Below are 27648 nucleotides of genomic sequence, written 5' to 3'. Positions count from 1 at the left end.
CAGATAATAGAAGTAAATTGGAATGTTGTTTAAAATTGTATGCTCTATCTGAATCGTGAAAGACATTTTTTGGGTTTAATGGCCCTTTAATACTCTTACGCCGAGTGGTTTTAACTCAGAGTTTGATATTATCAGTTATTGGCAACATTAGGTCTCTGTAAGAATTAGCTAAGTGGGTATTACACTACATTGACTAATCCTTAATAAAGTACCCTTTTCCATCTATATATACATTAATATATTACATTTTTTATTTCTTTTTATTACCCATTTTCCTTATTATTTCCTCACGATTAGCGCTATTAGGTATTGTAAATTATTATATATGCCAGTATCTTATCACCATTTACACTGACATTCACAGTGGTTAGTTAACCTAGTCTACCCCCCCTTTTTTTTGCCATTTTTTACCATTATTTCTTTCATGTAATTGGCAAGAGTCCATGAGCTAGTGACGTATGGGATATACAATCCTACCAGGAGGGGCAAAGTTTCCCTAACCTCAAAATGCCTTTAAATACACCCCTTACCACACCCACAATTCAGTTTTACAAACTTTGCCTCCTATGGAGGTGGTGAAGTAAGTTTGTGCTAAGATTTCTGCGTTGATATGCGCTTCTCAGCATTTTGAAGCCCGATTCCTCTCAGAGTACAGTGAATGTCAGAGGGATGCGAAGGGAGTATCACCTATTGAATGCAATGGTTTTCCTCACGGGAGTTTTATTTCATAGGTTCTCTGTTATTGGTTGTAGAGATTCATCTCCTACGTCCCTTTTCAGATCGACGATATACTCTCATATTCCATTACCTCTACTGATAACCGTTTCAGTACTGGTTTGGCTATCTGCTATATGTGGATGGGTGTCTTTTGGTAAATATGTTTTCATTACTTAAGGCACTCTCAGCTATGGTTTGGCACTTTATGTATTTATATAAAGTTCTAAATATATGTATTGTACTTATATTTGCCATGATTCAGGTGTCAGTATATTTCCTTTTGCAGACTGTCAGTTTCATATCTGGGAAATGCATTTTTTAGGAAAATGTATTTCTTACCTTCAATTGACTGTCATTTTAAATTCATGGGCAGAATTAGGCTCGTGAGGGCTCGAAATGCAAAAGTATATTGCTTCATTTTTGGCACGAGATTTTTTTGGCGCAAAGTTTCGTTTGATGACGCAAATTTGTCATTTCCGGCATCTTTTTCAACGCCGAGTCCTTTCACAAGGTTGCGTCTTCAATGACGCGAGTATGTCATTTCCGGATGTTGTTAGCGCCAACATTTTTTCACTGTTTGTGGGTCATACTTGGCGCCAAATATTTTCATTATTTTAAACCCCATTCCTATATGCCTCTTTCCTTTTTTCTCTATCAGAGGGCTATGCTGTTTGCATTTTTTCCCATTCCTGAAACTGCCATATAAGAAAATTGATAATTTTGTTTTATATGTTGTTTTTTCTCTTACATTTGCAAGATGTCTCAATCTGATCCTGTCTCAGAAATCACTGTTGGAACCCTGCTGACTGATAACAGTTCTACCAAAGCTAAGTACATTTGTTGTAATCTTGTGGAGATTATATCTCCAGCTGTGGTTTGTAATAAGTTGTCATGATAAACTTTTACATGCAGAGAATATGTCCATCAGTAATTGTACATTGCCTGTTGCTGTTCCTTTAACATCTAATGTACAAGATATACCTGTGAATTTATAAGAATTTATTGCTGATTCTATTTAGAAGGCTTTGTCTGCCATTCCGCCTTCTAATAAATGTAAAGGTCTTTTAAAACTTCTCATAAAGTTGATGAAATTTCAAAAGACCGACAACATACTGAATTATCCTCCTCTGATGAGGATCTATCTGATTCAGAAGATCCTTTCTCAGATATTTACACTGACAAAATCTACTTATTTATTTACAATGGAGTACATTCGTTCTTTGTTAAAGAAGTGTTGATTCAATTGAGGAGACTAGTCCTCTTAATATTAAAACTAGTAAATGTTTAAATTCTGTTTATAAACCTTCTGTGGTTATTCCAGAGTTTTTTTCCAGTTCCTGATGCTATTTCTGATATGATTTCTAAGGAATGGAATAGGCCTGGTGGTACTTTTATTCCTTATTTAAAGGTTTTAAAAAAAATGAATTGTATCTTTGCCAGCAGTTACATTGGAGTTTTGGGAAAAGATCCCCAAAGTTGATGGGGCTATCTCTACTCTTGCTTAGCGTACTACTATTCCTATGGAAGAGAGTACTTCTTTTTTAAGATCCTTTAGATAGGAAACTTGAATCTTATCTAAAGAAAGCCTATTTATATTTGGGTCATCTTCTCAGGCCTGCATTTTCTTTGGCTGATGTTGCAGCTGCATCAACTTTTTTGTTGGAAAATTAGCGCAACAAGAATTGGATTATGATTTGTCTAGCATTGTTCGCTTGCTTCAACATGCAAATCAGTTTTTGTGATATTTTTTTTCATCAAAATTGATGTTAAATCTATGTCTTTAGCTATTTTAGCTAGAAGAGCTTTGTGGCTTAAATCTTGGAATACTGACATGACTTCTAAGTCCAGATTGCTATCTTTTTCTTTTCAAGGTAATAAGTTATTTGGTTCTCAGTTGAATTTGATTATCTCAACTGTCACTGGGGGAAGGGAATTTTTTGCCTTAGGATAAGACTTAAGGGTAAATCTTAAGCTTCTAACCGTTTTTGTTACTTTCGACTTAATAAGGAACAGAAACCTATTCCTTCCGCAAGGAATCTGTTTCCAATTGGAAATTTCCTTCAAATTGGATTAAATCCAAGCCTTTTAAGGAACCAAAGCCAGCCCCTAAGTCGCATGTAGGTGCGGCCCTCATTCCAGCTCAGCTGGTAGGGGGGCAGATTAAGATTTCTCAGGGGTATCAAATAGGATTCAGAGTAAGATATTTTCTCTCACACATTCCAGCAAATCCAGTAAAGGCTCAGACTTTCCTGAAGTGTGTTTCAGACCTGGAGTTTCAGGGGTAATCATGCCAGTTCCGGTTCAGGAACAGGGTTTGGGGTTTTATTCAAATCTATTCATTGTCCCAAAGAAAGAAAATTAATTCGGGCCAGTTCTGGATCTGAATTTTTTTTTGTATCATTATGTACCAACTTTCAAAATGGTGATTATAAGGACTATTCTGCCTTTTTGTTCAGTAAGGGCATTATATGTCCACCATAGACTTATCTTCATATTCTGATTCATCCAGTTCATTTTCAGTTTCTGAGATTCTCTTTTCTAGACAAGCTTTACCAATTTGTCACTTTTCCTTTTGGCCTAGCGACAGCTCTGATAATCTTTTGTAAAGGTTCTTGGTGCCCTACTCTCTGTAATCAGAGAGCGGGATATTGCGGCGTTTCCTTATTTGGACGATTTCTTGGTATTAGCTCAGTCTTTATATTCTGCAGAATCTTACACGAATCAACTAGTGTTGTTTCTTCGAAAACATGGTTGGAGGATCAATTTACTAAAAAGTTCTTTGATTCCTCAGACAAGGGTCACCTTTTTAGGTTTCCAGATAGATTTAGTGTCCATGACTCTCTAACAGATAAGAGACGTTTTGAATTGGTTTCATGCTGTCTGAACAGTCAGTCTCAGTCACTTCCTTCATTAGCTATGTGCATGTAAGTTTTAGGTCTCATGACTGCAGCATCGGACGCGATCCCCTTTTTCTCGTTTTCATATGAGACCTCTCCAGCTTTGTGTGCTGAACCAATGGTGCAGGGTTTTTTCAAGGATATCACAATTTATATCCTTAAATCCCAATGTTCGACTATCTCTGACTTGGTGGTTAAATCACCATTGTATAGTTCTAGGGGCCTCTTTGGTTCGTCCAACCTGGACTGTGATCTCAACAGATGCTAGTCTTTCAGGTTGGGGAGTTGTTTGGGGATCTCTGCAAGGGGTTTGGAAGGGGTTTGGAAATCTCAAGAGGCGAGATTACCAATCAATATTTTGGATCTCTCTGGCTCTTCTGATTTGGCTTCTGTTGAAGAGAGAACCGTTCATTTGTTTTCAGACAGACAATATCACAACTGTGGCATTTGTCAATCATTGGGATGTGACTCATAGTCCTTAAGCTATGAAAGAAGTATCCCGGATACTTGCTTGGCGGATTCCAGCTCCTGTCTAATTTCTGTGGTTCATATCCCAGGTATAGACAATTGGGAAGCGGATTATTTCAGCCGTCAGACTTTACATCCGGGGGAGTAGTCCCTCCATCCAGATGTGTTTTCTCAGGTTGTTCAGATGTGGGGTCTTTCAGAAATAGATCTGATGGCTTCTCATCTAAACAAGAAACTTCCCAGGTACTGTCCAGGTCCAGGGATCCTCAGGCGGAAGCAGTGGATGCGTTGACACTTCCTTGGTGTTATCAACCTGCTTATATTTTTCCCACCTTTAGTTTTTCTTCCAAGAGTGATCTTCAAAATCATCATGGAGCAATCGTTTGTGCTGCTGGTCGCGCCAGCATGGCCTCACGGGTTTTGGTATGAGGATCTTGTTCGGATATCCAGTTGCCAACCTTGGCCACTTCCATTAAGGCCGGACCTTCTGTTTCAAGGTCTGTTTTTTTTCCATCAGGATTTCAAATCTGAAGGTATGGAAATTGAACGTTTAGTGCTTAGCCATAGATGTTTCTCTGACTTTTTGATTAATACTGTGTTGCAGGCTCGTAAATCTGTTTCTAGAAAGATTTATTATCGAGTTTTGAAGACTTACATTTCATGGTGTTTCTCTCATAAATTCTCTTGGCATTCTTTTAGAATTCCTAGAATTTTACAGTTTCTTCAGGATAGTTTGGATAAGGGTTTATCTGCAAGTTCCTTGAAGGGACAAATCTCTGCTCTTTCTGTTTTATTTCACAGGAAGATTGCTAAGCTTCCTGATTTTCACTGTTTTGTTCAGGCTTTGGTTCATATCAAGCCTGTCATTAAATCAATTTCTCCTTCTTGGAGTTTTAATTTGGTTTTAAAGGCTTTACAGGCTCCTCCATTTGAGCCTATGCATTCTTTGGACATTTAAATACTTTCTTGGAAAGTGTTGTTTCTTTTGGCCATCACTTCTGCTAGAAGTGAAGGGTTATTCAGGGATTCCTGACATATATCAGTGTCACAATGTAACTGGCTAATTTTGAAAAAAAAAAAATGGTTTGGAAAAAACAAAGTGCTACTTGTACTTATTGCCCTATAACTTGCAAAAAAAAAAGCAAAGAACACGTAAACATTGGGTATTTCTAAACTCAGGACAAAATTTAGAAACTATTTAGCATGGGTGTTTTTTGGTGGTTGTAGATGTGTAACAGATTTTGGGGGTCAAAGTTAGAAAAAGTCAGTTTTTTTCAATTTTGTAATCATATTTTATATTTTTTATAGTAAATTATATGCTATGATAAAAATTTTATCTTTAGAAAGTCCATTTAATGGCGAGAAAAACTGTATATAATGTGTGGGTACAGTAAATAAGTAAGAGGAAAATTACAGCTAAACACAAAAACCGCAGAAATGTGTTTATTCAAGTTGCAGGAACACATTTGACTGATTTAAGCTTAAAATGTTTGCATTAGAATGTGTCTTTAATTAAGTTAAACATACATGGCTATTTTGATATTTCATTGTTTATTATCTCTGACACTTGTGATACTGTTTATTTTCCCAACTCATGTGATACTGTGTTTGACACTAGTGTATTTTGATTTATTTTAGATTATGATTTTTAAAAGTCTTCCAAGATATTTGTTTGTGTTGCTTAACCAGAACAGCATCACCACGAAAATTAAAATCTTTCTCTTAAAGGGACACTGAACCCAAATGTTTTCTTTCATGATTCAGATAGAGCATGCAATTTTAAGCCACTTAATAATTTACTCGTTATCAAATTTTCTTTTTTCTCTTGGTGTATTTATTTGAAAAGCAAGAATGTAAGTTTAGATGCCGGCCCATTTTTGTGTGAACAACCTGGGTTGTTCTTGCTGATTGGTGGAAAAATTCACCCACCAATAAACAAGTGCTGTCCAGGGTCTGAACCAAAAATTGGCTGGCTCCTTAGCTTAGATGCCTTCTTTTTAAAATAAAGATAGCAAGAGAACGAAGAAAAATTGATAATAGGACTAAATTAGAAAGTTGCTTAAAATTGCATGCTCTATCTGAATCACAAAAGAAAAAAATTGGGTTCAGTGTCCCTTTAAGATTTTAAACAAATTTGTAGAATCCTGGCATACATGTGTCTTGAGATAGAAAGGATATCACTAACAGCCCCCTTATCATTGGTGATTACTTGCTAACATCACTAGCTTAAACTTAAAGGGACAGTCATTTCAAGATTAAACTTTCATGATTCAGGGTGTGCAATTTTAAACAACTTTCCAATTTACTTTTATCATCAAATTTGTTTTGTAATCTTAGTATTTTTGAAAGCTAAATCTAGCTAGGCTCCAACTGATTTCAAAACCGTTGAATGTCGCCTCTTATCTCAGTGTATTTTGACAGTTTTTCACAGTTAGACAGCGCTAGTTCATGTGCATAGTATAGATACCATTGTGCTCACTCCCGTGGAGTTATTTGAGTTAGCACTGATTGGCTAAAATGCAACTGTGTCAAAAGAACTGAAATAAGGGGGAAGTCTGCAGAGGCTTAGATACAAGGTACTTTAAACTAGTAGGGGTTTATGCACTAATGGTAATTACAAATAACAATCAATCATCTATATCCTGGTTTCTCAACAGCCGGGCCGTGGCCCAGTACCGGGCCGTGATAGCCCTGCTGGTGGGCCCTGACCTGTCATGCCCCCACTGCACACTCTTACCCCACTGCACACAAGGGGCAGACTGAGACCAATCAAGGCCCCAGGAAAACTGTCTCACACTGACCCAAATGTATTCAAATTTATGCAAATGAACATGGTAGCCTCCCTGCCTTAACCACAACAGAGCCAGGACCCCCAACATTAAGGGCCAAAGAAAGGGCCCCCAACCTCCAGGACCAGACCACACACTCCATGGCCCTCACAGCGACAGACCCTCGGCAGGACCCCCACACTCCAGGGCCCCCACTAAACCCACACTAAACTGCTTAGTTACTGATGGGGCAAATATATATAAAACTACCGGGCCCTGGACATGTCCAGCTAAAATTTACCGGGCCTTGAGGCCACTTTGGTTGAGAACCACTGATCTATATTACAAGAAGTCTGTTTGTTATTAAGGTAACTAGCAAATAAAATGAATACTTTACTGAAAAAAGCACACAAAGAAGGATTTGTGCAAAGAAAGAGTTGCTATACCTTCAATATAACGTGATATAGTGCATAGAAAGAATAAAATATTAAAAAAATTCATGCTCCCATCATTCACACTAAATACTTAATTAAAGTTGTATAACAAATAAACACAACACATACATGCTAAATTAAAAACACTTAAACTCCTAGGTTGAGCATAATGCTGTTACTTGATACTAAATACCGCTATAATAAGTAAGATATGCTTTCCGCAAAAGTCAGTTTCCTTAGCTAAGCTCCTTATACTGGCTATAATAGTCTCAAGATCGTATTATTTAAACCATCGAGTAACCAGAGTTAAAAATAAGGAGACAGTGCTCCTGACATGTACGCCCCAACGCACGTTTCACATCATCTATGGGCACACTAATTGCTTGATCATTGCAGGAGTTTAAGATATACATATGTTATTAGACTGCAAGCAATTCTAACCTAACAAAATCTAATTTATAAATGATTTTGCACTGCATGGCTTAATTGATAATCTAAGTATATATTAGCAGTTAAGAGACTGTAAAGTCAAAATTAAACTTTTATGATTCAGATAGAGCACACAATTGTAAACAACCTTCCAATGTATTTCTATTATCTCATTTGCTTCATTCTTTTTGTATCCTTTCATGAAAAGCATAACTAGATAGGCTCAGGAGCAGCAATGCCCTACTGGGAGCTAGCCGCTGATTGGTGGCTGTACATACATTCCTGTTATTTGCTCACTGGATCGGTTCAGCTAGCTCCCAGTAGTGCATTGCCGCTCCTTTAACAAAGGATAACAATAGAATAAAGAAAATTTGATGATACTAGTTCATTAGAAAGTTGTTTAAAACTGTATGCTCTGTCTGAACCATAAAATAAAAAATTGGGTTTCATGTCCCTTTAACCCCTTAATGACCACAGCACTTTTCCATTTTCTGTCCGTTTGGGACCAAGGCTATTTACATTTTTGCGGTGTTTGTGTTTAGCTGTAATTTTCCTCTTGCTCATTTACTGTACCCACACATATTATATACCGTTTTTCTCGCCATTAAATGGACTTTCTAAAGATACCATTATTTTCATCATATCTTATAATTTACTATAAAAAAAATTATAAAATATGAGGAAAAATGGAAAAAAACACACTTTTTCTAACTTTGACCCCCAAAATCTGTTACATATCTACAACCACCAAAAAACACCCATGCTAAATAGTTTCTAAATTTTGTCCTGAGTTTAGAAATACCCAATGTTTACATGTTCTTTACTTTTTTTGCAAGTTATAGGGCAATAAATACAAATAGCACTTTGCTATTTCCAAACCATTTTTTTTCAAAATTAGCGCTAGTTACATTAGAACACTAATATCTTTCAAGAATCTCTGAATATCTATTGACATATATATATTTTTTTTTAGTAGACATCCCAAAGTATTGATCTAGTCCCATTTTTGTATATTTCATGCCACCATTTCACCGCCAAATGCGATCAAATAAAAAAAATTGTTCACTTTTTCACAAATTTTTTCACAAACTTTAGGTTTCTCACTGAAATTATTTACAAACAGCTTGTGCAATTATGGCACAAATGGTTGTAAATTGTTCTCTGGGATCCCCTTTGTTCAGAAATAGCAGACTTATATGGCTTTGGTGTTGCTTTTTGGTAATTAGAATGCCACTAAATGCCACTGCGCACCACACGTGTATTATGCCCAGCAGTGAAGGGGTTAATTAGGGAGCATGTAGGGAGCTTTTTGGGGTAATTTTAGCTTTAGTGTAGTGTAGTAGACAACCCCAAGTATTGATCTAGGCCCATTTTGGTATATTTCATGCCACCATTTCACCGCCAAATGCGATCAAATTAAAAAAAACGTAACATTTTTCACAATTTTAGGTTTCTCACTGAAATCATTTACAAACAGCTTGTGCAGTTATGGCACAAATGGTTGTAAATGCTTCTCTGGGATCCCCTTTGTTCAGAAATAGCAGACATATATGGCTTTGGCGTTGCTTTTTGGTATTTAGAAGGCCGCTAAATGCCGCTGCGCATCACACGTGTATTATAGCTAGCAGTGAAGGGGTTAATTAGGTAGCTTGTAGGGAGCTTGCAGGGTTAATATCACATTTAGAGTAGAGCTCAGCCTCCCACCTGAAACATCAGACCCCCTGATCCCTCCCAAACAGCTCTCTTCCCTCCCCCACCCCACAATTGTCCCCGCCATCTTAAGTACTGGCAGAAAGTCTGCCAGTACTAAAATAAAAGCTATATTTGGTTTTTTTTGTGTTTTTAAAAAAGCATATTTACATATGCTGCTGTGTACTATCCCCCCTTAGCCCCTAACCTCACTGATCCCCCCCAAACAGCTCTATAACCCTCCCACTCTAACTTAATCTGCGCCATCTTGGGTACTGGCAGCTGTCTGCCAGTACCCAGTTTAGAAGAAAACATGCTTTTTTTTTTATTTTTACTAATTTTTTCTGTAGTGTAGCTTCCCCCCACACCAAACCAACCCCCCACCCCTCCACGATCTCTTTTTGTGAGATTTGGGCATTTCTTATTAAAGATTTGGGCATTTCTTTGCCGTAGTGTAGCGGTTCCCACCCGCTCCCGCCCGTGCACGCGCCCGCCCGCCACCCTCCGTGCACGCGCGCGCGCCCGCGCGCGCCCCCTAACATTCCCGCCCCCCTTGACTAAGCAGCACACACCGATGGCCGCCCACCCGCCTCCCAAGCCGGCTCCCACCCACCAACGATACCGGCCATCGATGTCCGGTGCAGAGAGGGCCACAGAGTGGCTCTCTCTGCACCGGAAGGCCATGTAAGGTTATTGCAGGATGCCTCCATATCGAGGCATCACTGCAATAACCGGAAAGCAGCTGGAAGCGATCAGGATCGCTTCCAGCTGCTTTCCACACAGAGGACGTGCAGGGTACGTCCTCAGGCATTAACTGCCTTTTTTTTGAGGACGTACCCTGCACGTCCTCGGTCATTAAGGGGTTAATGCCTTTTTCATGGGTGAATTCCACACAAGTGATTTAAACTGTTTTGGGTTCTAGAGAAAATTAGACACAGATTTCAAAAGGCAGGAATCGATAGGGGCAAAAACATTTCTTTACCTGTCAGTTGTAATAACTGCAATATATGTCAGTAGAATATGAGCTGTGATGGTGTGATTAGATTACCACATCAATGCACAATATAGCTTTATATATACCAGAACAAACAAGAGAAACTCTTTCATCCTTAAAGGGATCAGTCAACTCTAACATTTTTATTGTTTAAAAATATAGATAATCCCTTTATTACCCATTCCCCAGTTTTGCATAACCAACTCAGTTAAATTAATACACTTTTTACGTCTCTGATTACCTTGTATCTAAGCCTTCTGACAGCCCCCTGATCACGTTGATTTTTTATTAATTATCTATTGACTTGCATTTTAGCCAATTAGTGCTGTGTTGTGCACAACTCCAAGGGCGCGAGCACAATGTTATCTATATAACCCACATGAACTAGCCTTGTCTTGCAGGCAGAAATTTTGAGGTTTACATTTTATAAAGTATATTAATATAAAAATGTTGGTTGTGCAAAGCTGGGGAATAGGTAGTAAAGGGGTTATCTATCTTTTTAACAATAACAATTTTGGTGTTGACTGTCCTTTTTAGGTTTCTTTTTAACATCATCTTTCTGGTTGTTAATGAAAAATATATAAAGGTGACTGTATTAGGCACATGTGTGTAGTGCATTAGTGAAGAAGAGATGGGCTAGAACTTGTGTTTCTTGCAGCAAGTTTTTAAGTGGTTTTGTGGAATTGCTTTTATAAAATAAAAAAATAGAAACTCAACAACATCAAATTTTCACTGAAATATATTTTTTTTTTTGAGGTCTTTGATGTGAAACATAACAGTGCAAAATTATTCATTTAGGAAAGGGAAATCCAAAAGTTAAAGGGACACTGAACCCAAATTTGTTCATTCATGATTCAGATACAGCATGCAATTTTTAAGCAACTTTCTAATTTACTCCTATTATAACATTTTATTCATTCTCTTGGTATCTTTATTTGAAATGCAAGAATGTAAGTTTAGATGCCGGCTCATTTTTGGTGACAACCTGGGTTGTTCTTGCTGATTGGTGGATAAATTCATCCACTAATAAAAAAAATGCTGTCCACAGTTCTGAACCATAAAAAAAAGCTTAAATGTCTTCTTTTTCAAATAAAGATAGCAAGAGAATGAAGAAAAATTTATAATAGGAGTAAATTAGAAAGTTGCTTAAAATTGCCTGCTCTATCTGAATCACAAAAGAAAAAATGTGGGTTCAGTGTCCCTTTAATTAGACATACTACTGACTGTAAAAAAAAAAAAGAAGAGGAATGGGATATGTTTTGGCTAATTAGAAAATTAATAAATAGTGCAATAATGTATCAGGTAAGCACAGTAGACTTCTTGGTTGTATAGTAAGAGGTATTAACAGAAGAAATAGTAAGGTTCTTAAGCCACTTCACAAATCTGTTGTTAGGACTCATCTTGAGTATTGTGTACAGTTATATAGACCATATCTACAGTAAGATATAAACAAAATGGAGTCTGTTCGAAGGAGTTTATTAATGTTAAATAAACCGAGAAAAGATAGAAAAATATATTAAGGGACTTAATAAAGCTGAAACTGAAAACAAGGGGTCACAGTATCTAGTGAAATGGTAGTAGGTTCAGGAGTAATTTGCGAAAATCACTTCTTTGTAGAAAGGGTGGTTAATTAAAGGACCATAAAAGTGAAGGTCAATTTTGATGAATTAGTGCCCGGTTTTTAATAATCTTATTAAAACCAAGGGCACTTTAATCCATCAAAATTAACATTTCACTAGTTTTTATTCAAAAAACTTACCTTTTAATCCTGGCAGCCGCTCCAGCGATTCCCCCGGCCGTCGGAAGCCTCTGCAGACGTCAGAAAAGATGAATCTGGCTTCCTCCAATCACGGATTCCCCCCGGGGGAATCTTGGCCTAAGGCAATGGTGTGATTGGAGGAAGCCGGATTCGTCATTTTGGACCCGCGTAGATGACTTGCGACGGGCGGAGGAAGTGCTGGAGCGGCTTCCAGGATTAAAAGGTAAGTTTTTGAAGAAAACTAGTGAAATGTCAATTTTGATTAATTCAAGTGCCATTGTTTTTAATTGGATTATTAAAAACCGGGCACTAATTCATCAAAATTGACCTTCACTTTAAACTTGGCATTTCAACAATGCATAAAATGTTTCATTATTGCAATATGCATTGATTATTTATTTTGCAGCTTTTTGTTGTAACATACATCCAAAAAATGTGTTTGTTTCACTTTCTCCCAGGGAGGCTTGGGTTAATACTTTCATGCAATTTTCCTTCTATAAGGCAGGGAGAGTCCACAACTTAATTCCTTACTGTTGGGAAATACAACACCTGGCCGCCACCAGGAGGAGGTAGACACCCCCAGCCAAAGGCTTAAATATCCCTCCCTATCCCCCCAGTCATGCTTTGCCTTTCGTTACTATAGAAGGTGGCAGAGAAGTGTCAGAAGATTTGGATAGTCCTGTAATGGGTATGCTCCCTTCGAGAAAGGACTGGAGTTTTTAAGTAATCTTGTCAACCTCTCTATGAGAGTATTGATGAAAGTTAGAGTCTGGAGATGCAGGGAAAGTTTTTCTGCGAAACCATCCAGAATGTCGCTAAAAGCTCCTGAGCAATCAGTGTTAAGTTTCACTGCTTGCTGTTACACACTCAAGTCCATGTCAGAAGCGCTGCTGCTAGACCGTCACACTTGAGAGGCTGTGCCTGTTCCACAGCATGGATCCTGGAGGTTAAGACCGTTATTATATATACAATTTAAAACTCTATACAGGGTCACAGTGTGGCACCTTTATACCTCAATAGGATCAAGGATTAATATCTGCTTCAGGTATATTATTTGAATAGTTTGGGGATTTATATCTGCTTAATGTGAGAGCTTTTTTAGGCTCATAGACTGTGTTTTTTGGCTTGGAACAAACGGGTTTCACTTTGTTTTTTGAAGTGTTGCGCAGCTCATAATAGCTTTGCAACCTTTTTCATAGCAGGGGAAGTCCTGTCTTACGTACCACGTGACTGGGTGCAGTCTCTTTCATTTCCTAAGATCCTGCTGCAGACATCACTCCTGAGGAGAGTATTTTCACTGTTAGCTGTCTGGATCAAGGAGGTGGTGAGTGCCCCAGCCATTGGGTGTATTAAAGTGTGTTTCTTTCATGTAATTAGCAAGAGTCCATGAGCTAGTGACGTATGGGATATACATTCCTACCAGGAGGGGCAAAGTTTCCCAAACCTTAAAATGCCTATAAATACACCCCTCACCACACCCACAATTCAGTTTTTATCTCTTCATTGTACCAAGAAGGTCAATTCCTTCAGACCAGTTCCGGATCTATCAATATTGAATCGTTATGTAAGGATACCAACATTCAAGATGGTTACTGTAGGACTATCCTGTTTTTTGTTTAGCAAGGGCATTATATGTCTACAATAGATTTACAGGATGTGTATCTGCATATTCCGATTCATCCAGATCACTTTTAGTGTCTGAGATTCTCTTTTTAGACAAGCATTACCAGTTTTTTTGGCTCTACCGTTTGGCCTAGCCTCAGTTCCAAGAATTTTTTTCAAAGGTTCTCGGTGCCCTTCTTTCTGTAATCAGAGAACAGGGTTTTGGTATTTCCTTATTTGGACGATATCTTGGTATTTGCTCAGTCTTCTCATTTTCGAAGAATCTCATACGTATCGACTTGTGTTGTTTCTTCAAGTTCATGGTTGGAGGTTCAATTTACTAATCAGTTCATTGATTCCTCAGACAAGGGTAACCTTTTTAGGTTTCTAGATAGATTCAGTGTCTATGACTCTGTCCTTGTCAGACAAGAGAAGTTTAACATTGATATCAGCTTGTCAAAACCTTCAGTCACAATCATTCCCTTTGGTAGCCTTATGCATGGAAATTTTAGGTCTTAGGACTGCCGCATCAGATGCGATCTCCTTTGCTCGTTTTCACATGCGACCTCTTCAGCTCTGTATGCTGAACCAATGGTGCAGGGATTACTCAAAGATATCTCAATTAATATCTTTAAACCGATTATACGACACTCTCTGACATGGTGGACAGATCACCATCGTTTAGTTCAGGGGGCTTCTTGTTCTTCCGACCTGGACTATAATCTCAACAGATGCAAGTCTTACAGGTTGGGGAGCTGTGTGGGGGTATCTGACGGCACAAGGGGTTTGGGAATCTCAGGAGGTGAGATTTCCGATCAGTATTTTGGAACTCCGTGCAATTTTCAGAGCTTTTCAGTCTTGGCCTCTTCTGAAGAGAGAGTTGTTCATTTGTTTTCAGATAGACAATGTCACAACTGTGGCATACATCAATCATCAAGGAGGGACTCACAGTCCTCTGGTTATGAAAGAAGTATCTCGAATTTTGGTTTGGGCGGAATCCAGCTCCTGTCTAATCTCTGCGGTTCATATCCCAGGTATGGACAATTGGAAAGCGGATTATCTCAGTCGCCAAACGTTGCACCTGGGCGAATGGTCTCTTCACCCAGAGGTATTTCCTCAGATTGTTCAAATGTGGGAACTCCCAGAAATAGATCTGATGGCTTCTCATCTAAACAAGAAACTTCCCTGGTATCTGTCCGGATCCCGGGATCCTCGGGCGGAGGCAGTGGATGCATTATTTCTTCCTTACAAGTGTCATCCTGCCTATATCTTTCCGCCTCTAGTTCTTCTTCCTAGGGTATTCTCCAATATTCTAAAGGAATGCTTGTTTGTTCTGCTGGTAGCTCCAGCATGGCCTCACAGGTTTTGGTATGCGGATCTTGTCCGGATGGCCTCTTGCCAACCGTGGACTCTTCCGTTAAGACCAGTCTTTCTGTCTCAAAACCTTAATTTTAAGGTATGGAGTTTGAACGCTTGATTCTTGGTCAAAGAGGTTTCTCTGACTCTGTGATTGATACTATGTGACAGGCTCGTAAATCTGTATCTAGAGAGATATATTATAGAGTCTGGAAGACTTATATTTCTTAGTGTCTTTCTCATCTTTTTTCTTGGCATTCTTTTTGAATACCGAGATTTTTTTCAGTTTCTTCAGGATGGTTTAGATAAAGGTTTGTCCGCAAGTTCCTTGAAAGACAAATCTCTGCTCTTTCTGTTCTTTTTCACAGAAGGTTTGCTAATCTTCCTGATATTTATTGTTTTGTACAACCTTTGGTTCGTATAAAACCTGTCATTAAGTCAATTTCTCCTCCTTGGAGTTTGAATTTGGTTCTGGGGGCTCTTCAAGCTCTTCCTTTTGAACCCATGCATTCTTTGGTCATTATATTACTTTCTTGGAAAGTTTTGTTTCTTTTGGCCATCTCTTCTGCCAGAAGAGTCTCTGAATTATCTACTCTTTTTTGTGAGTCTCCTTTTCTGATTTTGCATCAGGATAAGGCGGTGCTGCGAACTTCTTTTGAATTTTTTACCTAAGGTTGTGAATTCTAACAACATTAGTAGAGAAATTGTGGTTCCTTCATTATGTCCTGATCCTATGAATTCTAAGGAGAAATCATTGCATTCTTTGGATGCTGTTAGAGCTTTGTAATATTATGTTGAAGCTACTAAGTCTTTCCGAAAGACTTCTAGTCTATTTGTTATCTTTTCCGGTTCTAGAAAAGGCCAGAAAGCTTCTGCCATTTCTTTGGCATCTTGGTTGAAATCTTTATTTCATCATGCCTATGTTGAGTCGGGTAACACTCCGCCTCAAAGGATTACAGCTCATTCTACTAGGTCAGTTTCTACTTCCTGGGCGTTTAGGAATGAAGCTTCGGTTGATCAGATTTGCAAAGCAGCAACTTGGTCCTCTTTGCATAATTTTACTAAATTCTACCATTTTGTTGTGTTTTCTTCTTTTGAAGCAGTTTTTGGTAGAAACGTACTTCAGGCAGTGTTTTCAGTTTGAATCTTCTGCTTATGTTTTTTCATTAAAATTTTATTCTGGGTGTGGATTATTTTCAGCAGGAATTGGCTGTCTTTATTTTATCCCTCCCTCTCTAGTGACTCTTGCGTGGAAAGATCCACATCTTGGGTAATCATTATCCCATACGTCACTAGCTCATGGACTCTTGCTAATTACATGAAAGAAAACATAATTTATGTAAGAACTTACCTGATAAATTCATTTCTTTCATATTAGCAAGAGTCCATGAGGCCCGCCCTTTTTTGTGGTGGTTTTGATTTTTTTGTATAAAGCACAATTATTCCAATTCCTTATTTTATATGCTTTCGCACTTTTTTCTTATCACCCCACTTCTTGGCTATTCGTTAAACTGAATTGTGGGTGTGGTGAGGGGTGTATTTATAGGCATTTTAAGGTTTGGTAAACTTTGCCCCTCCTGGTAGGAATGTATATCCCATACGTCACTAGCTCATGGACTCTTGCTAATATGAAAGAAATGAATTTATCAGGTAAGTTCTTACATAAATTATGTTTGTTTTTTTTAAATTAAAGCATTTCTTTTTGCTTGTCCTTCTGTGGGTATATACAAAGCTATGGAGGACTCTGATTCTACTTTAGAAGGTTTCGGTCCTTCTGTACGGAAAAATAATTCCTGTTTATATTGTGAGGAGGCTGTGGTTTGCCTGCCTGCTCAGTTTTGTTCCATTTGCCTAAACACTGTTCTAAAGCCTAAGAAGGGAGACAAGTCTGTTAATGCTCATAGCTCTATTAGCCCTTCTGAGCAGTCTACTACTCAGGAATCTGGGTCCAGAGAAATTTCTACCCTTTCTACATTACCCGCTCCACATGCAGTTCCCCGCAGCTCAACTAATCCTCCATCTGGAGGGGGCCTTTTTCCAGCAAACTTTACCATGCAGTTACAATCAGTGGTGTCTGCGGCATTGAGTGCCTTACCTTGCTCTAACAAACGCAAGAGAAAAGTTAAACATAGTTCTCCTGACCTAGAGCCATCTAAATATTTGTCTGATTTAGCTACTATATCCCAGCTATCCGAGGATGAGTTAACCTCTTTAGCTTTAGAGGGTGAACTTTCTGAGTCGGAGACTTCAGTTACTAAACCTCCTTCAGCGGAGGAACCATCCTTTAGAGGTTCTGTCTACACTAGAGGTTCTAGAGGCTACACTACCTGTGGAGCCTAAGATTCCTATGAAGATAGGAAGGTTCCTCTGACCTTTCCTGTGCCAGTTAAGATGGCGAACATTATTTGTAACGAATGGGAAAGAATAGGAACTTCCTTTTCCCCCTTGTCTACTTTTAAAAAATTATTCCCGTTCCCTGACTCTGAATTAGAATTGTGGGGTTCCATCCCTAAGGTGGATGGCGCTATCTCTATGCTAGCTTAGCATACTACTATCCCTCTGGAGGATAGTCCTTCATTTAGAGAGCCCATGGATAAGAAAATGGATACCTTTCTGAGGAAGACGTTTAAAAATACAGGGTTTTAATTTCAACCGGCAGCAGCTGTATCCGCGGTTGCTAAAGCAACTCCCTACTGGTTTGACACTCTTTCAGAGCTAATTGAGGTGGAGACTCCCCTCAAGGATATTCAGGAGAGAATTAAAGCAATGAGAATTGCTAACTACTTCATCTGTGATTCGAATATGCAGATTATTCGCATAAATGCAAAGGCTGCTGGCTTTGCGGTTCTAGCCTGCCGGGCTCTCTGGTTGAATTCTTGGTCTGCGGATATGACTTCTAAATCCAGACTCCTTTCTCTTCCCTTCAAGGGATGGCAGCTGTCTAATTTTCATTCCTTTCGAGAACAAAATCGGCATGAAGGGGCGGCCCCCGATCCTGGATTGGATCAAGTAGGGGGGCAGACTGTGTCTGTTTTTTCAGATGCTTGGTTCCAGGATGTGCAGGTCCCTTGGGTCCTGGAGGTTGTATCTCAAGGATACAGAATAGTATTCAAGTCTCATCTGCCCAGGGGCAGATTCCTACTCTCCAGTCTGTCTACAAGACTGGAAAAGAGGGCTGCCTTCTTAGGTTGCATACGGGCTCTCCTCTCTGGGAGTAATTGTCCCGGTACCTACAGCAGAAAGAGGTTTGGGGTTTTATTCAAACCTTTTTGTGGTCCCAAAGAAGGAGGGAACTTTTTGTCCAGTTTTGGACCGAAAGTGCCTAAACAAGTTTCTGAGTGTTCCCTCTTTCAAGATGGAGACAATACAGTCAATCCTTCCTCTGGTTCAGGAAGGACAGTTTATGATCACAATAGACCTGAAGGATGCATACCTTCATGTCCCGTTTCACAGGGAACATTTTCAGTTCCTAAGGCTTGCTTTTCTGGACCAGCACTTCCAGTTCATAGCTTTTCCATTTGGCCTAGCTACTGTTCCAAGGATATTTACAAAGGTTCTGGGGGCTCTTCTAGCCGTTGCCAGAACACGAGGTATTGCAGTAGCGCCTTACCTGGACAATATCTTGGTACAGGCACTATCTTTTCGTCTACTGGAAGAACATTCGGAATCCTTTCTCAATCTTCTTTAATCACATGGATGGAAGAAAAACTTGGAAAAGAGTTCTTACTCCAAGTACACAGGTGAATTTTCTGAGAACTAGTATAGACTCCATATCCATGAGAATATTCCTCACTGATCAAAGATGTTGCAAGCTAACTTCTGCTTGTCTTGCCCTCCAGGCCTCCTCGAGACCCTCAGTGGCTCAGTCTATGGAGGTAATCGGACTCATGGTGTCCTGCATGGACATCATTTCTTTTGCCAGATTACAGCTGAGACAATGGAACGGCGACCATTCAGATCTGTCTCAACATATTGTACTGGACAGCCTGTCAAGAGACTCGCTCTCCTGGTGGCTCTGTCCAGATCATCTGTCCCAAGGCACGTGCTTTTTGAGAAGGTCCTATGAGATTGTGACTACGGATGTACGCCTTTCTGGCTGGGCAACAGTTTGGGGTGCCAAGAAGGCACAAGGTCTGTGGACTAAGGAGTCCTCCTGATCAATATTTTGGAACTATCAGGCAATATTCAATGCCTTGAAGGCTTGGCCCCTTCTTGGTTCGTCCCAGTTTATCAGATTCCAATCAGGCAATATAACCTTGGTTGCCTATATCAACCATCAGGGGGGAACAAGAATTTTCTCAGATACTAGAGTGGGCGGAGACTCACAAATGTACGCTGTCAGCGATCCACATTCCGGGGGTGGTCAACTGGGAAGTAGACTTCCTCAGCAGGCAATCCTTTCACCCAGGGGAATGGTCGCTTCACCCCGAGGTGTTTGCATGGATATGCAGCGAGTGGGGGACACAGGAGATAGATCTCATGGCATCCCATCTCAATATCAAGCTACCCAGGTACGGGTCGATGTTGAGGGATTGATAAATGCCCTATCACTACCATGGAGGTTCAGACTCGTATATCTTTTTCCTCCATTACCACTTCTCCCTCGTGTGGTGGCTCTCATCAAGCAGGAGCGAGCATCTGTGATTCTGATTGTTCCATCGTGGCCGCGAAGGACGTGGTTTGTGGATCTGGTGGGGATGTCCTCATCTTCTCAGTGTAGGTTACCTTGTTGCAGAGATCTGCTGATACAGGGTCCTTTCGTTCATCAAAATCTAGATTCTCCGAGGCTGACTGCATGAAGATTGAACGTTTAGTCTTAGCCAAGAGAGGGTTTTCTGCACAAGAGATTTGCTGAGCTTCCAGATGTGCAGTCCTTTGTTAAGGCTCGGGCTAGGATCAGACCTGTGTTTAGATCTGGGGCTCTGCCTTGGAGCCTCAATCTTGTTCTTAGTGTTTTGCAGCAGGCTCCGTTTGAGGCTATGCATACTGTTGACATTAAATTATCTTGGAAGGTTCTTTTTTTGTTGGCTATTGCCTCTGTGCGTAGAGTTTCTGCGATTTCTGCTTTGCAATGTAATTCCCCTTATCTGGTTTTTCATGCTGATAAGGCGGTTTCACTCACTAAACTAGGGTTCCTCCCTAAGGTGGTGTTGAATCGTAACATTAATCAAGAAATTGTTGTTCCTTCCTTGTGTCCTAATCCTTCTTTGCTTCACAATCTAGATATGGTTCATGCCTTGAAGTTCTATCTTCAGGCTACTAAGGAATTCAGACAATCGTCCTCTTTGTTTGTTTGTCATCTATGCGGGGAAGCGTAAGGGGCAAAAGGCTACTATGACTTCTCTTTCTTTCTGGTTGAGGAGCTTATGAGACAGTGGGGCAACAGCCTCCTGAGAGGATAACGGCTCATTCCACTAGAGCATTGGCTTCCTCTTGGGCTTTTAAGAACAAAGCCTCAATGGATCAGATTTGTAAGGCGGCTACCCGGTCCTCCTTACACACTTTTTGTAAGTTTGATGTGTTTTTTCTTCCGCTGAAGCCGCTTTCGGGAGAAAAGTTTTGCAGGCTGTGGTGCCCTCAGATTAGGGTCCGTCTCTCTCTTTTTCTGTTCCCTCCTGTTATTCATTCAGTGTCCTCTGGAGTTTGGGTATCATTTTCCCAACAGTAAGGAATGAAGTCGTCAACTCTCCCTGCCCTATGGAAGGAACCGGATAAATTCCTTCCTGGCAGGGAGAGTCCACGACCCCGTCCGAAATTTATTTTTTCAATGGGTGGCCCCCGTTTTTATATTATTTCTTTTGGCACCTTTTATAACCTGATGTTTCTCCTACTTTTCCTTGGTCCCTCGGCAGAATGACTGGGGGATAGGGGAAGTGGGAGGAATATTTAAGCCTTTCACTGGGTGTCTTTGCCTCCTCCTGGTGGCCAGTTGTTGTTTTTCCCAACAAGAAGGAATGAAGTCGTGCACTCTCCCTGCCAGGAAGGAAAGGAATTTCTCTGGTAAGCATAAATTATGTTTTTGTGAGCTTTTGTTTACTTTTACTTTCCTTCCTAAGCTTCTATGTGTCATATGCTTTTAAAAGGTGGATTATCAGTTTTGCATTAACATTCATGACAGGCAAAACATTCTTTGCAATAGTAACCAAGTTGAGTCAGTGCTAAGCCACCTTAAGGGAATACATGAGTGCAGGATAACCCAGTCTGCACATGTGCAAACAGAGTTTATGCTATATCTGAATATTAGTTTGTGAAAGGTTAACAAGGGTTCTTTTATTCATGGTGACAGTGAAGAAAATAAACATAAAACACTATACTTATTTGGCAAAATAAATCTGCAGTTTTCATTGCAAAATTATTCTAATATTTGAAGGTTTATAATCATGTAGTTTACAATTTTTGTGTTTAATGTCCCTTTAATGGAATAAGCTTCCATTAGAGTTGGTAAATAGAAACACAGAAGCAGGGCTAAACATAAAGCTATTCTACAAATAATTAAGTTTACACTGTAGAATGTGGGCCTATTGTTTTTATCTGTGTTTTTCTATGTTCTTGTTTGTAGATGGGTTTTTTTTTTGTTCCACTGGGTTCTTAGTCTTTACTTACATTCTGTTTCTATTTTCAGCATCTACATTGGTAAGAGATTGGCCTTGCCATCTGCCAGTTCCTATTGAGGGAGCACAATCTGGAATCAAGCCTGTGACCCTGTGAAGGTGTGTTCTGTCACATTTGTGCATTTGAACTTTTGCACCATGTTAAGCATGATTCAAAGCACCCACCTCCCTCCACCTGTGTCCCTCAAACCTGGGACCCATCTGGCCCTCAGATTGGCTCAGAGCACTAAACCCAGTTGTGATGACCCTGAGACAGAGGCAAAACATCACTTGATGTTCCATTCAGCATCTTCTGGAAAGTTCGTCTTGAAGGGAGAATCCAGCTGATGGCAGATGGTGTGCCAGCTCATCGTAGGAGTCCCACACTTCTCAAAATAAAAGACAAGCGTGATGCCAAAATCATGAGCCCTCGGACCAGTAATGAGGGAGCCCAAAGATGACCATGTTGCTGCCCATGTTATGAGAAGCTTCAAAAATCAATCTACAAATGGGAAATCAGCTTGTGAAATCCAGGATGGGCTGCATTATTGAGTTAGAGCTCTAGCCTTACTCACATAGTTTGTGCTGTCCAAATATACAAAAATGGATGATCCTCACAATGGGATTTATTTGATATGCTTCTTGCCCTGAAAATTATGACAAAGATTACTGGCAGACACACATCACTTTGATCAGTAACTTAATGTTAATGAGATGTCTCAATAAATTAGTGTTGCAAGGTTTGACATTGAAAGAGTATCCAAACGTAACATAGTCACTGTGCACTAACACTGCCTTCCCCTTAACATCCAAGTATCTCTGTCCCACACACTCTGTACACTTTGTAAGGTACAAGCGTCTTTTATAGAAAATTGTTGTGTATAACAATGCACCCTCTACACCTTCATACTATTTTGTCATTGTACCATAAACTTTGCTAACAATACAACTCTACGTTTGTTAGTAGATCTGTGACCAATACAAACTCCTGAAGAAATACATAATATATGTTTACAGTGTAGATACCTCTATTTTCAAGATTCATGTACAAAACAGATAATTCTCTCACTTTACACACTGCATAGGTTTTCATCACCATATTTACTAGTTCTTGCATAGAATACAAAAATATTTTACAATTGCCTCTTTATGTGCTATAGTATAGTATTACTTTTAACTTTCTTTATTTTTATGAATAACTATCTTGAAACCCATTTGACATCTGGATGACAAAAGAAATGACATAGTTTGGTTCAAGTAAGGAAAATCCAATTAAATTCAGTTTTGTTCTGTGACACAGTCGGTCATTTGGTTTGATAGAATGGTAATTTAAAGTTACTGACAAAAAATAGTCCTTCGGTTTTGTGGTCCCTTATTGTAAGTTGCTCCTTGTTGCTATCTCCTATTTTATTTTTCTCAGAAATTATTTTATCCTATGTACTTTTCACGGCTTTATTTAATTCCAGCATTGTGAAGTTTTGAGTTTTCATTCTTAGATGTGTTTTTATTTTCCCTTCAGTTTTAAAAATGTGAAATAGTAATGTTGGATTGCAATTACAACACGTAAATATTAAAAGCTGTGGATCATAATTGTGAAATTCAGACAACGTAGCATAATAAGAATGTTATATTGACTCATTTTTTCTATATATAAAGAAGCATATATACAAGGCCTATTTATTCAAATTTGTGTCGTTAGACTATCATAATATAGTCAAATAAACATGAGTGTGATGAAATAGAAAACTTACTGTAAAGAGAGTTCTCTTTCCATTTAAAGGGGCATCAAAGTATTGTTTTTTTTCTTTAAAGGAATAGTCAAGTCAAAATTAAACTTTCATGATTCAGATAGAGCATGTAATTTACACCTATTAATTTTCCTTCATTCTCTTGCAATCTTTTTGGTTCAGCACCTGGGTAGCACTTTCTGATTGGTGTCTAAATGTAGCCACCAAACAGCAATTGCTACCAGTGTTCTGAACCAAAAATGGGCCGGCTCCTAAGCTTACATTAATATAAAGATACCAAGAGAACGAAGAAAAATTGATAATAGGAGTAAATTGGAAAGTTACTTAAAATTGCCTGCTCTATCTGAATCATGACAGCTTAATTTTGACTAGACTATTCCTTTAAAAGAGGGGTTTTGGAGGAGTGCATTCAGTGTAATATAAAGTATATTACGGATTAGAAAGTATAACAATCATAAACAATTAATTAGAAAATCATAAAAAAAATTAAATTAAATTAAAGAAATGGTTAGTCACTAAAGTATGACAGGCTGCACATTTCACAAAGATAGGAAATGTATTTATTAGACAAGCAATTCCAAGTACCTATTCATCTGCAAATAAAATACAAGTTGCCCTAAAGAGTAGGTGGCCATTTCAAATTTAAAAGGACCAAGTCCTGTAAACTGGCAAGTTGCAGGAAAGCACGCGGATGGAAACGCTGTATATATCGTACGCACTGGGAAAAACCTGAAACCAAACATATCTCCACTCTCCCTGTTTACTTCCAGTTTAATTACAGAGGCATCCGCTGTTTCACGGCACATTAGGAAAATGGCACTTCACAATAGCGGTTTTACCGCATCAGCTGACCTGCGGCTGTACAAGCTCATCAGGTAGCGTACTTCAATCCGGCGACCAGCCCTGGCATCCACTCTTTGGCCAATGAAATTAAAAGTGTAATTCCCCAGAAGCATAAGAACACCAGCTCCATTAGCACGCCAGCACTCAGGGTAACGGGCATGGAGGCGGCTCTCAACGGACCAGCATATGCAATATGCTCAGGGTTTCCATCTGTGTGCTTTCCTGGAACCTGCCACTTTACAGGACTTGCTCCTTTTAACTTCGAAATTGCCAGCTACTCTTTAAAGGGACATGAAACACAAATATTTTCTTTCATAATTCAGATAGAGCATGTCATTTTAAACAACTTTCCAATTTACTTCTATTATCTAATTTGTTTTGTTCTCTTGGTATCCTTTGTTGAAGGAGCAACAATGCATTACTGGTTTCTAACTGAATACATGGGTGAGCCAATGACCAATTTGTGTGTATATATATATGCAGCCACCAATCGGCAGCTAGAACCTAGGTTATTTGCTGCTCCTGAGCTTTCCTAGATAAACCTTTCAGCAAAGGATAACAAGAGAAGGAAGCAAATTAAATAATAGAAGTAAATTGGAAAGTTGTTTAAAATTGTATTCTCTATCTGAATCACAACATAAACATTTTGGGTTTCATGTCCCTTTAAAGCTAAGGTTATTTGCAGATGAATACTTTCTTAGAATTTCTATTTTTGTGAATTGTGCAGCCTGTCATACTTTAGTGACTAATAATTTCTAGTCACTCTGCTCTTTTTATTTTATTTTTTATTTCATTTTTTTTTCTTTCTATTTAAAAGAGGGTGTTTTTAATTTTTGTGTGTGTTTGTGGGGCATGTTACTGTCCACCAATAGAGCTGTGGGAGCTTTGCTTATCAGCCAGTGAGTTTCTATCCCATGGATCTGTAGAACACAAACTTGCACTTCCTGGTTGTATAAAAATCCAAAATAACAAAATTGAATGCAACTTTTTTTCATGCAAAAAAAATATTTTGTCATGTTTTTAGAAGTAGTTCTGTTTTAAAATATTTAGATTTTAATGGCCCCTGTGCCACATACAATGTACCTAGAGGCACAAGTAACAGACTCTCTCTTAATCATGATAAATGAATATGCCTTTATGAAGGAAGACTTTCTGTGTCTTTGTATAATTTAAATATATAGAGACTTGTATAGCTTTAAATATGATGCTCAAATTGCATGCAGCAAAAGGAAAAAAAATAACATTATAATAAAATATGCACAACCTGTTTTCCTTAAATCAGGGCCCAACAAATCTGTTGGTGGCTCGGCTGCTGACACCTAATCTGTCCTTCATGTTAGTGACAGCTCTGACAGGCATTGCACGTGAAATCAAGTGATATTAAAAGGGATAGGAAAGTCAAAATTAAACTTGCATGATTCTGATAGAGCATGTAATTTTAAGATACTTCTATTTTCAAATGTGCTTTGCTCTCTTTGTATCCCTTGTTGAAAAAAATACGCACATATCCTACACTAGTGGGAGCTGCTGCTAATTGGTGCCTGCACACATTTGTCTTTTTTGATTGGCTGACTAGATGTGTTCATCTTGCTGGTAGTAATGCAATTCTGTTACTTCAGCAAAGGATAACAAAAGAACAAAGCAAATTTGATACTGGAAGTAAATTGGAAAGTTGTTTAAAATTGTATGTTCTATCCAAATCATGAAATAATTTTTTGGGGGGATTCCTGTCCCTTTAACTCCCTCTGCCTCCGACTATTCCATATCATTTGTAAAGAGGCTTCACAAGATGAATAAAAAGGGAGATCTTAGCCAAAGTGACATTTGTATTTCACAGCTGGGAGGCCTGGAAAGGATCCAGCCTAATCAAGGCAAATTTTAGGTACAGCTAGCGTGGTAAAGGGGGGGGGGGCACCCATGAGTGTTTTTGGGGCTCTAAACCAAGGAGCCAGGGTCTAATTTTTAAGGCGCCAGTGGCTCCCTGGTGCCTGGGTTTGTTGAGCTGTGATTTAAATGAAATAGGATCCGATTTAAAGTCTTATATTTATATATGACACAAATAAAGACACACATCATGTGTTCATTGTTTATACTTTGCTACCTAGCGCTCTTAATCTAAAGAGGACATTAAAATTACATATGCTTTTCTTTATTGTAAAATGAGTAAGAATATGACATTCTTCTATTAACAGATATATCTAGGTATTGTAAAATCTTTGCTAATATGGGCACCAATTTAAACTGGTACCCTCTTGTGATTAGAGATCCCTTTGTGTCTAAGGAATCATAATAAAATGTTCTACAAAGTTTCATTCATAGTTACATTTTAAGTGGTATTTGCAAGTATTAATCTTTATAGAACAAGACATTGAGATAATAAAGCATCTACTCAACTTTTAGGGCCACAATCCAGTGTTATATTTATGATGCAAATGTTTTCCATTACACTAAAGATTTCACAGAAATATTAACACGTGTTTACAGGATCACTGGAGTAAAATCAGACTGGTTCTTATGTTTTGCCCTGAATGGGAGAGAGAAAAAAAACTGAGCAGTGACTGCGTTGTTCTCCCTCCTTGAATATGTCTAAATTTGAGGAGAGAAAAGCAGAATTGATACTCTGTAGCATCAGATTTTTTTTATATACATTGAAGTTTTAGATTGGTGAATTTAACTTGTTAAATTAGTTTAAATAAGCCAGTGTGACGATGCATATATTGAAGTAGTCATTTGCAGAATTGTACCCAGTATCCAGAAAAAACTTGTAGCTGTAATCATTTTGTAACATTAAAAGCTCTCACTAGAATTATGTGTTGGTGTGCTTAATTGATTATTTATTGTAAAACAGGAGTTTCCGGCATTTTCCGTGGTGAATGCAATTTGGTAACTGTTAAAGTTATTGTAAACTTTAACGAATTAAAGCCCAGTATTAAAAAATAATCTTAAAAACAGGGGCACTTTATCTCCTTCAAAGTTTACAATGAGGCTTATTTATTTTTTTAAATACCTTTTGCGTTATGGTAAACGTAACGCTGATCCTCCGCCCGCATCTCCTGCTTTTTTTTTAGCAAATTGATGACGAATGCGGCTTCCTCCAATCATTGCATGCCCCATGAGCTGGACACCAAAGGGGGCATGCAACGATTTGAGGAAGCTGGATTCATCATCCATATGCTTAAGAAAGCAGGGGATGCGGGCGAAGGATCAGCGTTATGTTTACCATGACGCAAAGATAATTAAAGAAAAGTAAACATCTTTGTAAACTTTAATAAATGAAAGTGCGCCTGTTTTTAAGATTAGTTTTTGATACTGGCCAGTTTACAATCACTTTGAGGCAAAGAGTATCATGAAAAT

The 27648-nt window shown here is 38.7% G+C and overlaps 1 protein-coding gene across 2 annotated transcripts in view; it reads left to right on the top strand.

Annotated features, from left to right (window-relative positions):
- Window positions 1–27100, top strand: part of BNIP3L (BCL2 interacting protein 3 like) — a 157164-nt gene extending 130064 nt beyond the window's left edge. For both annotated transcript variants that reach the window (XM_053718104.1, XM_053718103.1), the window contains exon 6: window positions 21736–27100. In XM_053718104.1, coding sequence (XP_053574079.1) covers window positions 21736–21784 — 49 coding nt within the window. In that variant the 3' untranslated portion in view covers window positions 21785–27100. The remainder of the gene's footprint in view (window positions 1–21735) is intronic.
- The last annotated feature ends 548 nt before the right edge of the window (window positions 27101–27648 follow it).

The sequence above is a fragment of the Bombina bombina genome, chromosome 6 (assembly GCF_027579735.1).
Source record: "Bombina bombina isolate aBomBom1 chromosome 6, aBomBom1.pri, whole genome shotgun sequence".
Lineage (NCBI taxonomy): Eukaryota > Metazoa > Chordata > Amphibia > Anura > Bombinatoridae > Bombina > Bombina bombina.
The sequence above is the reverse complement of the archived record's forward strand: the minus strand, read 5'-3'. Positions and strand labels throughout refer to the sequence as shown.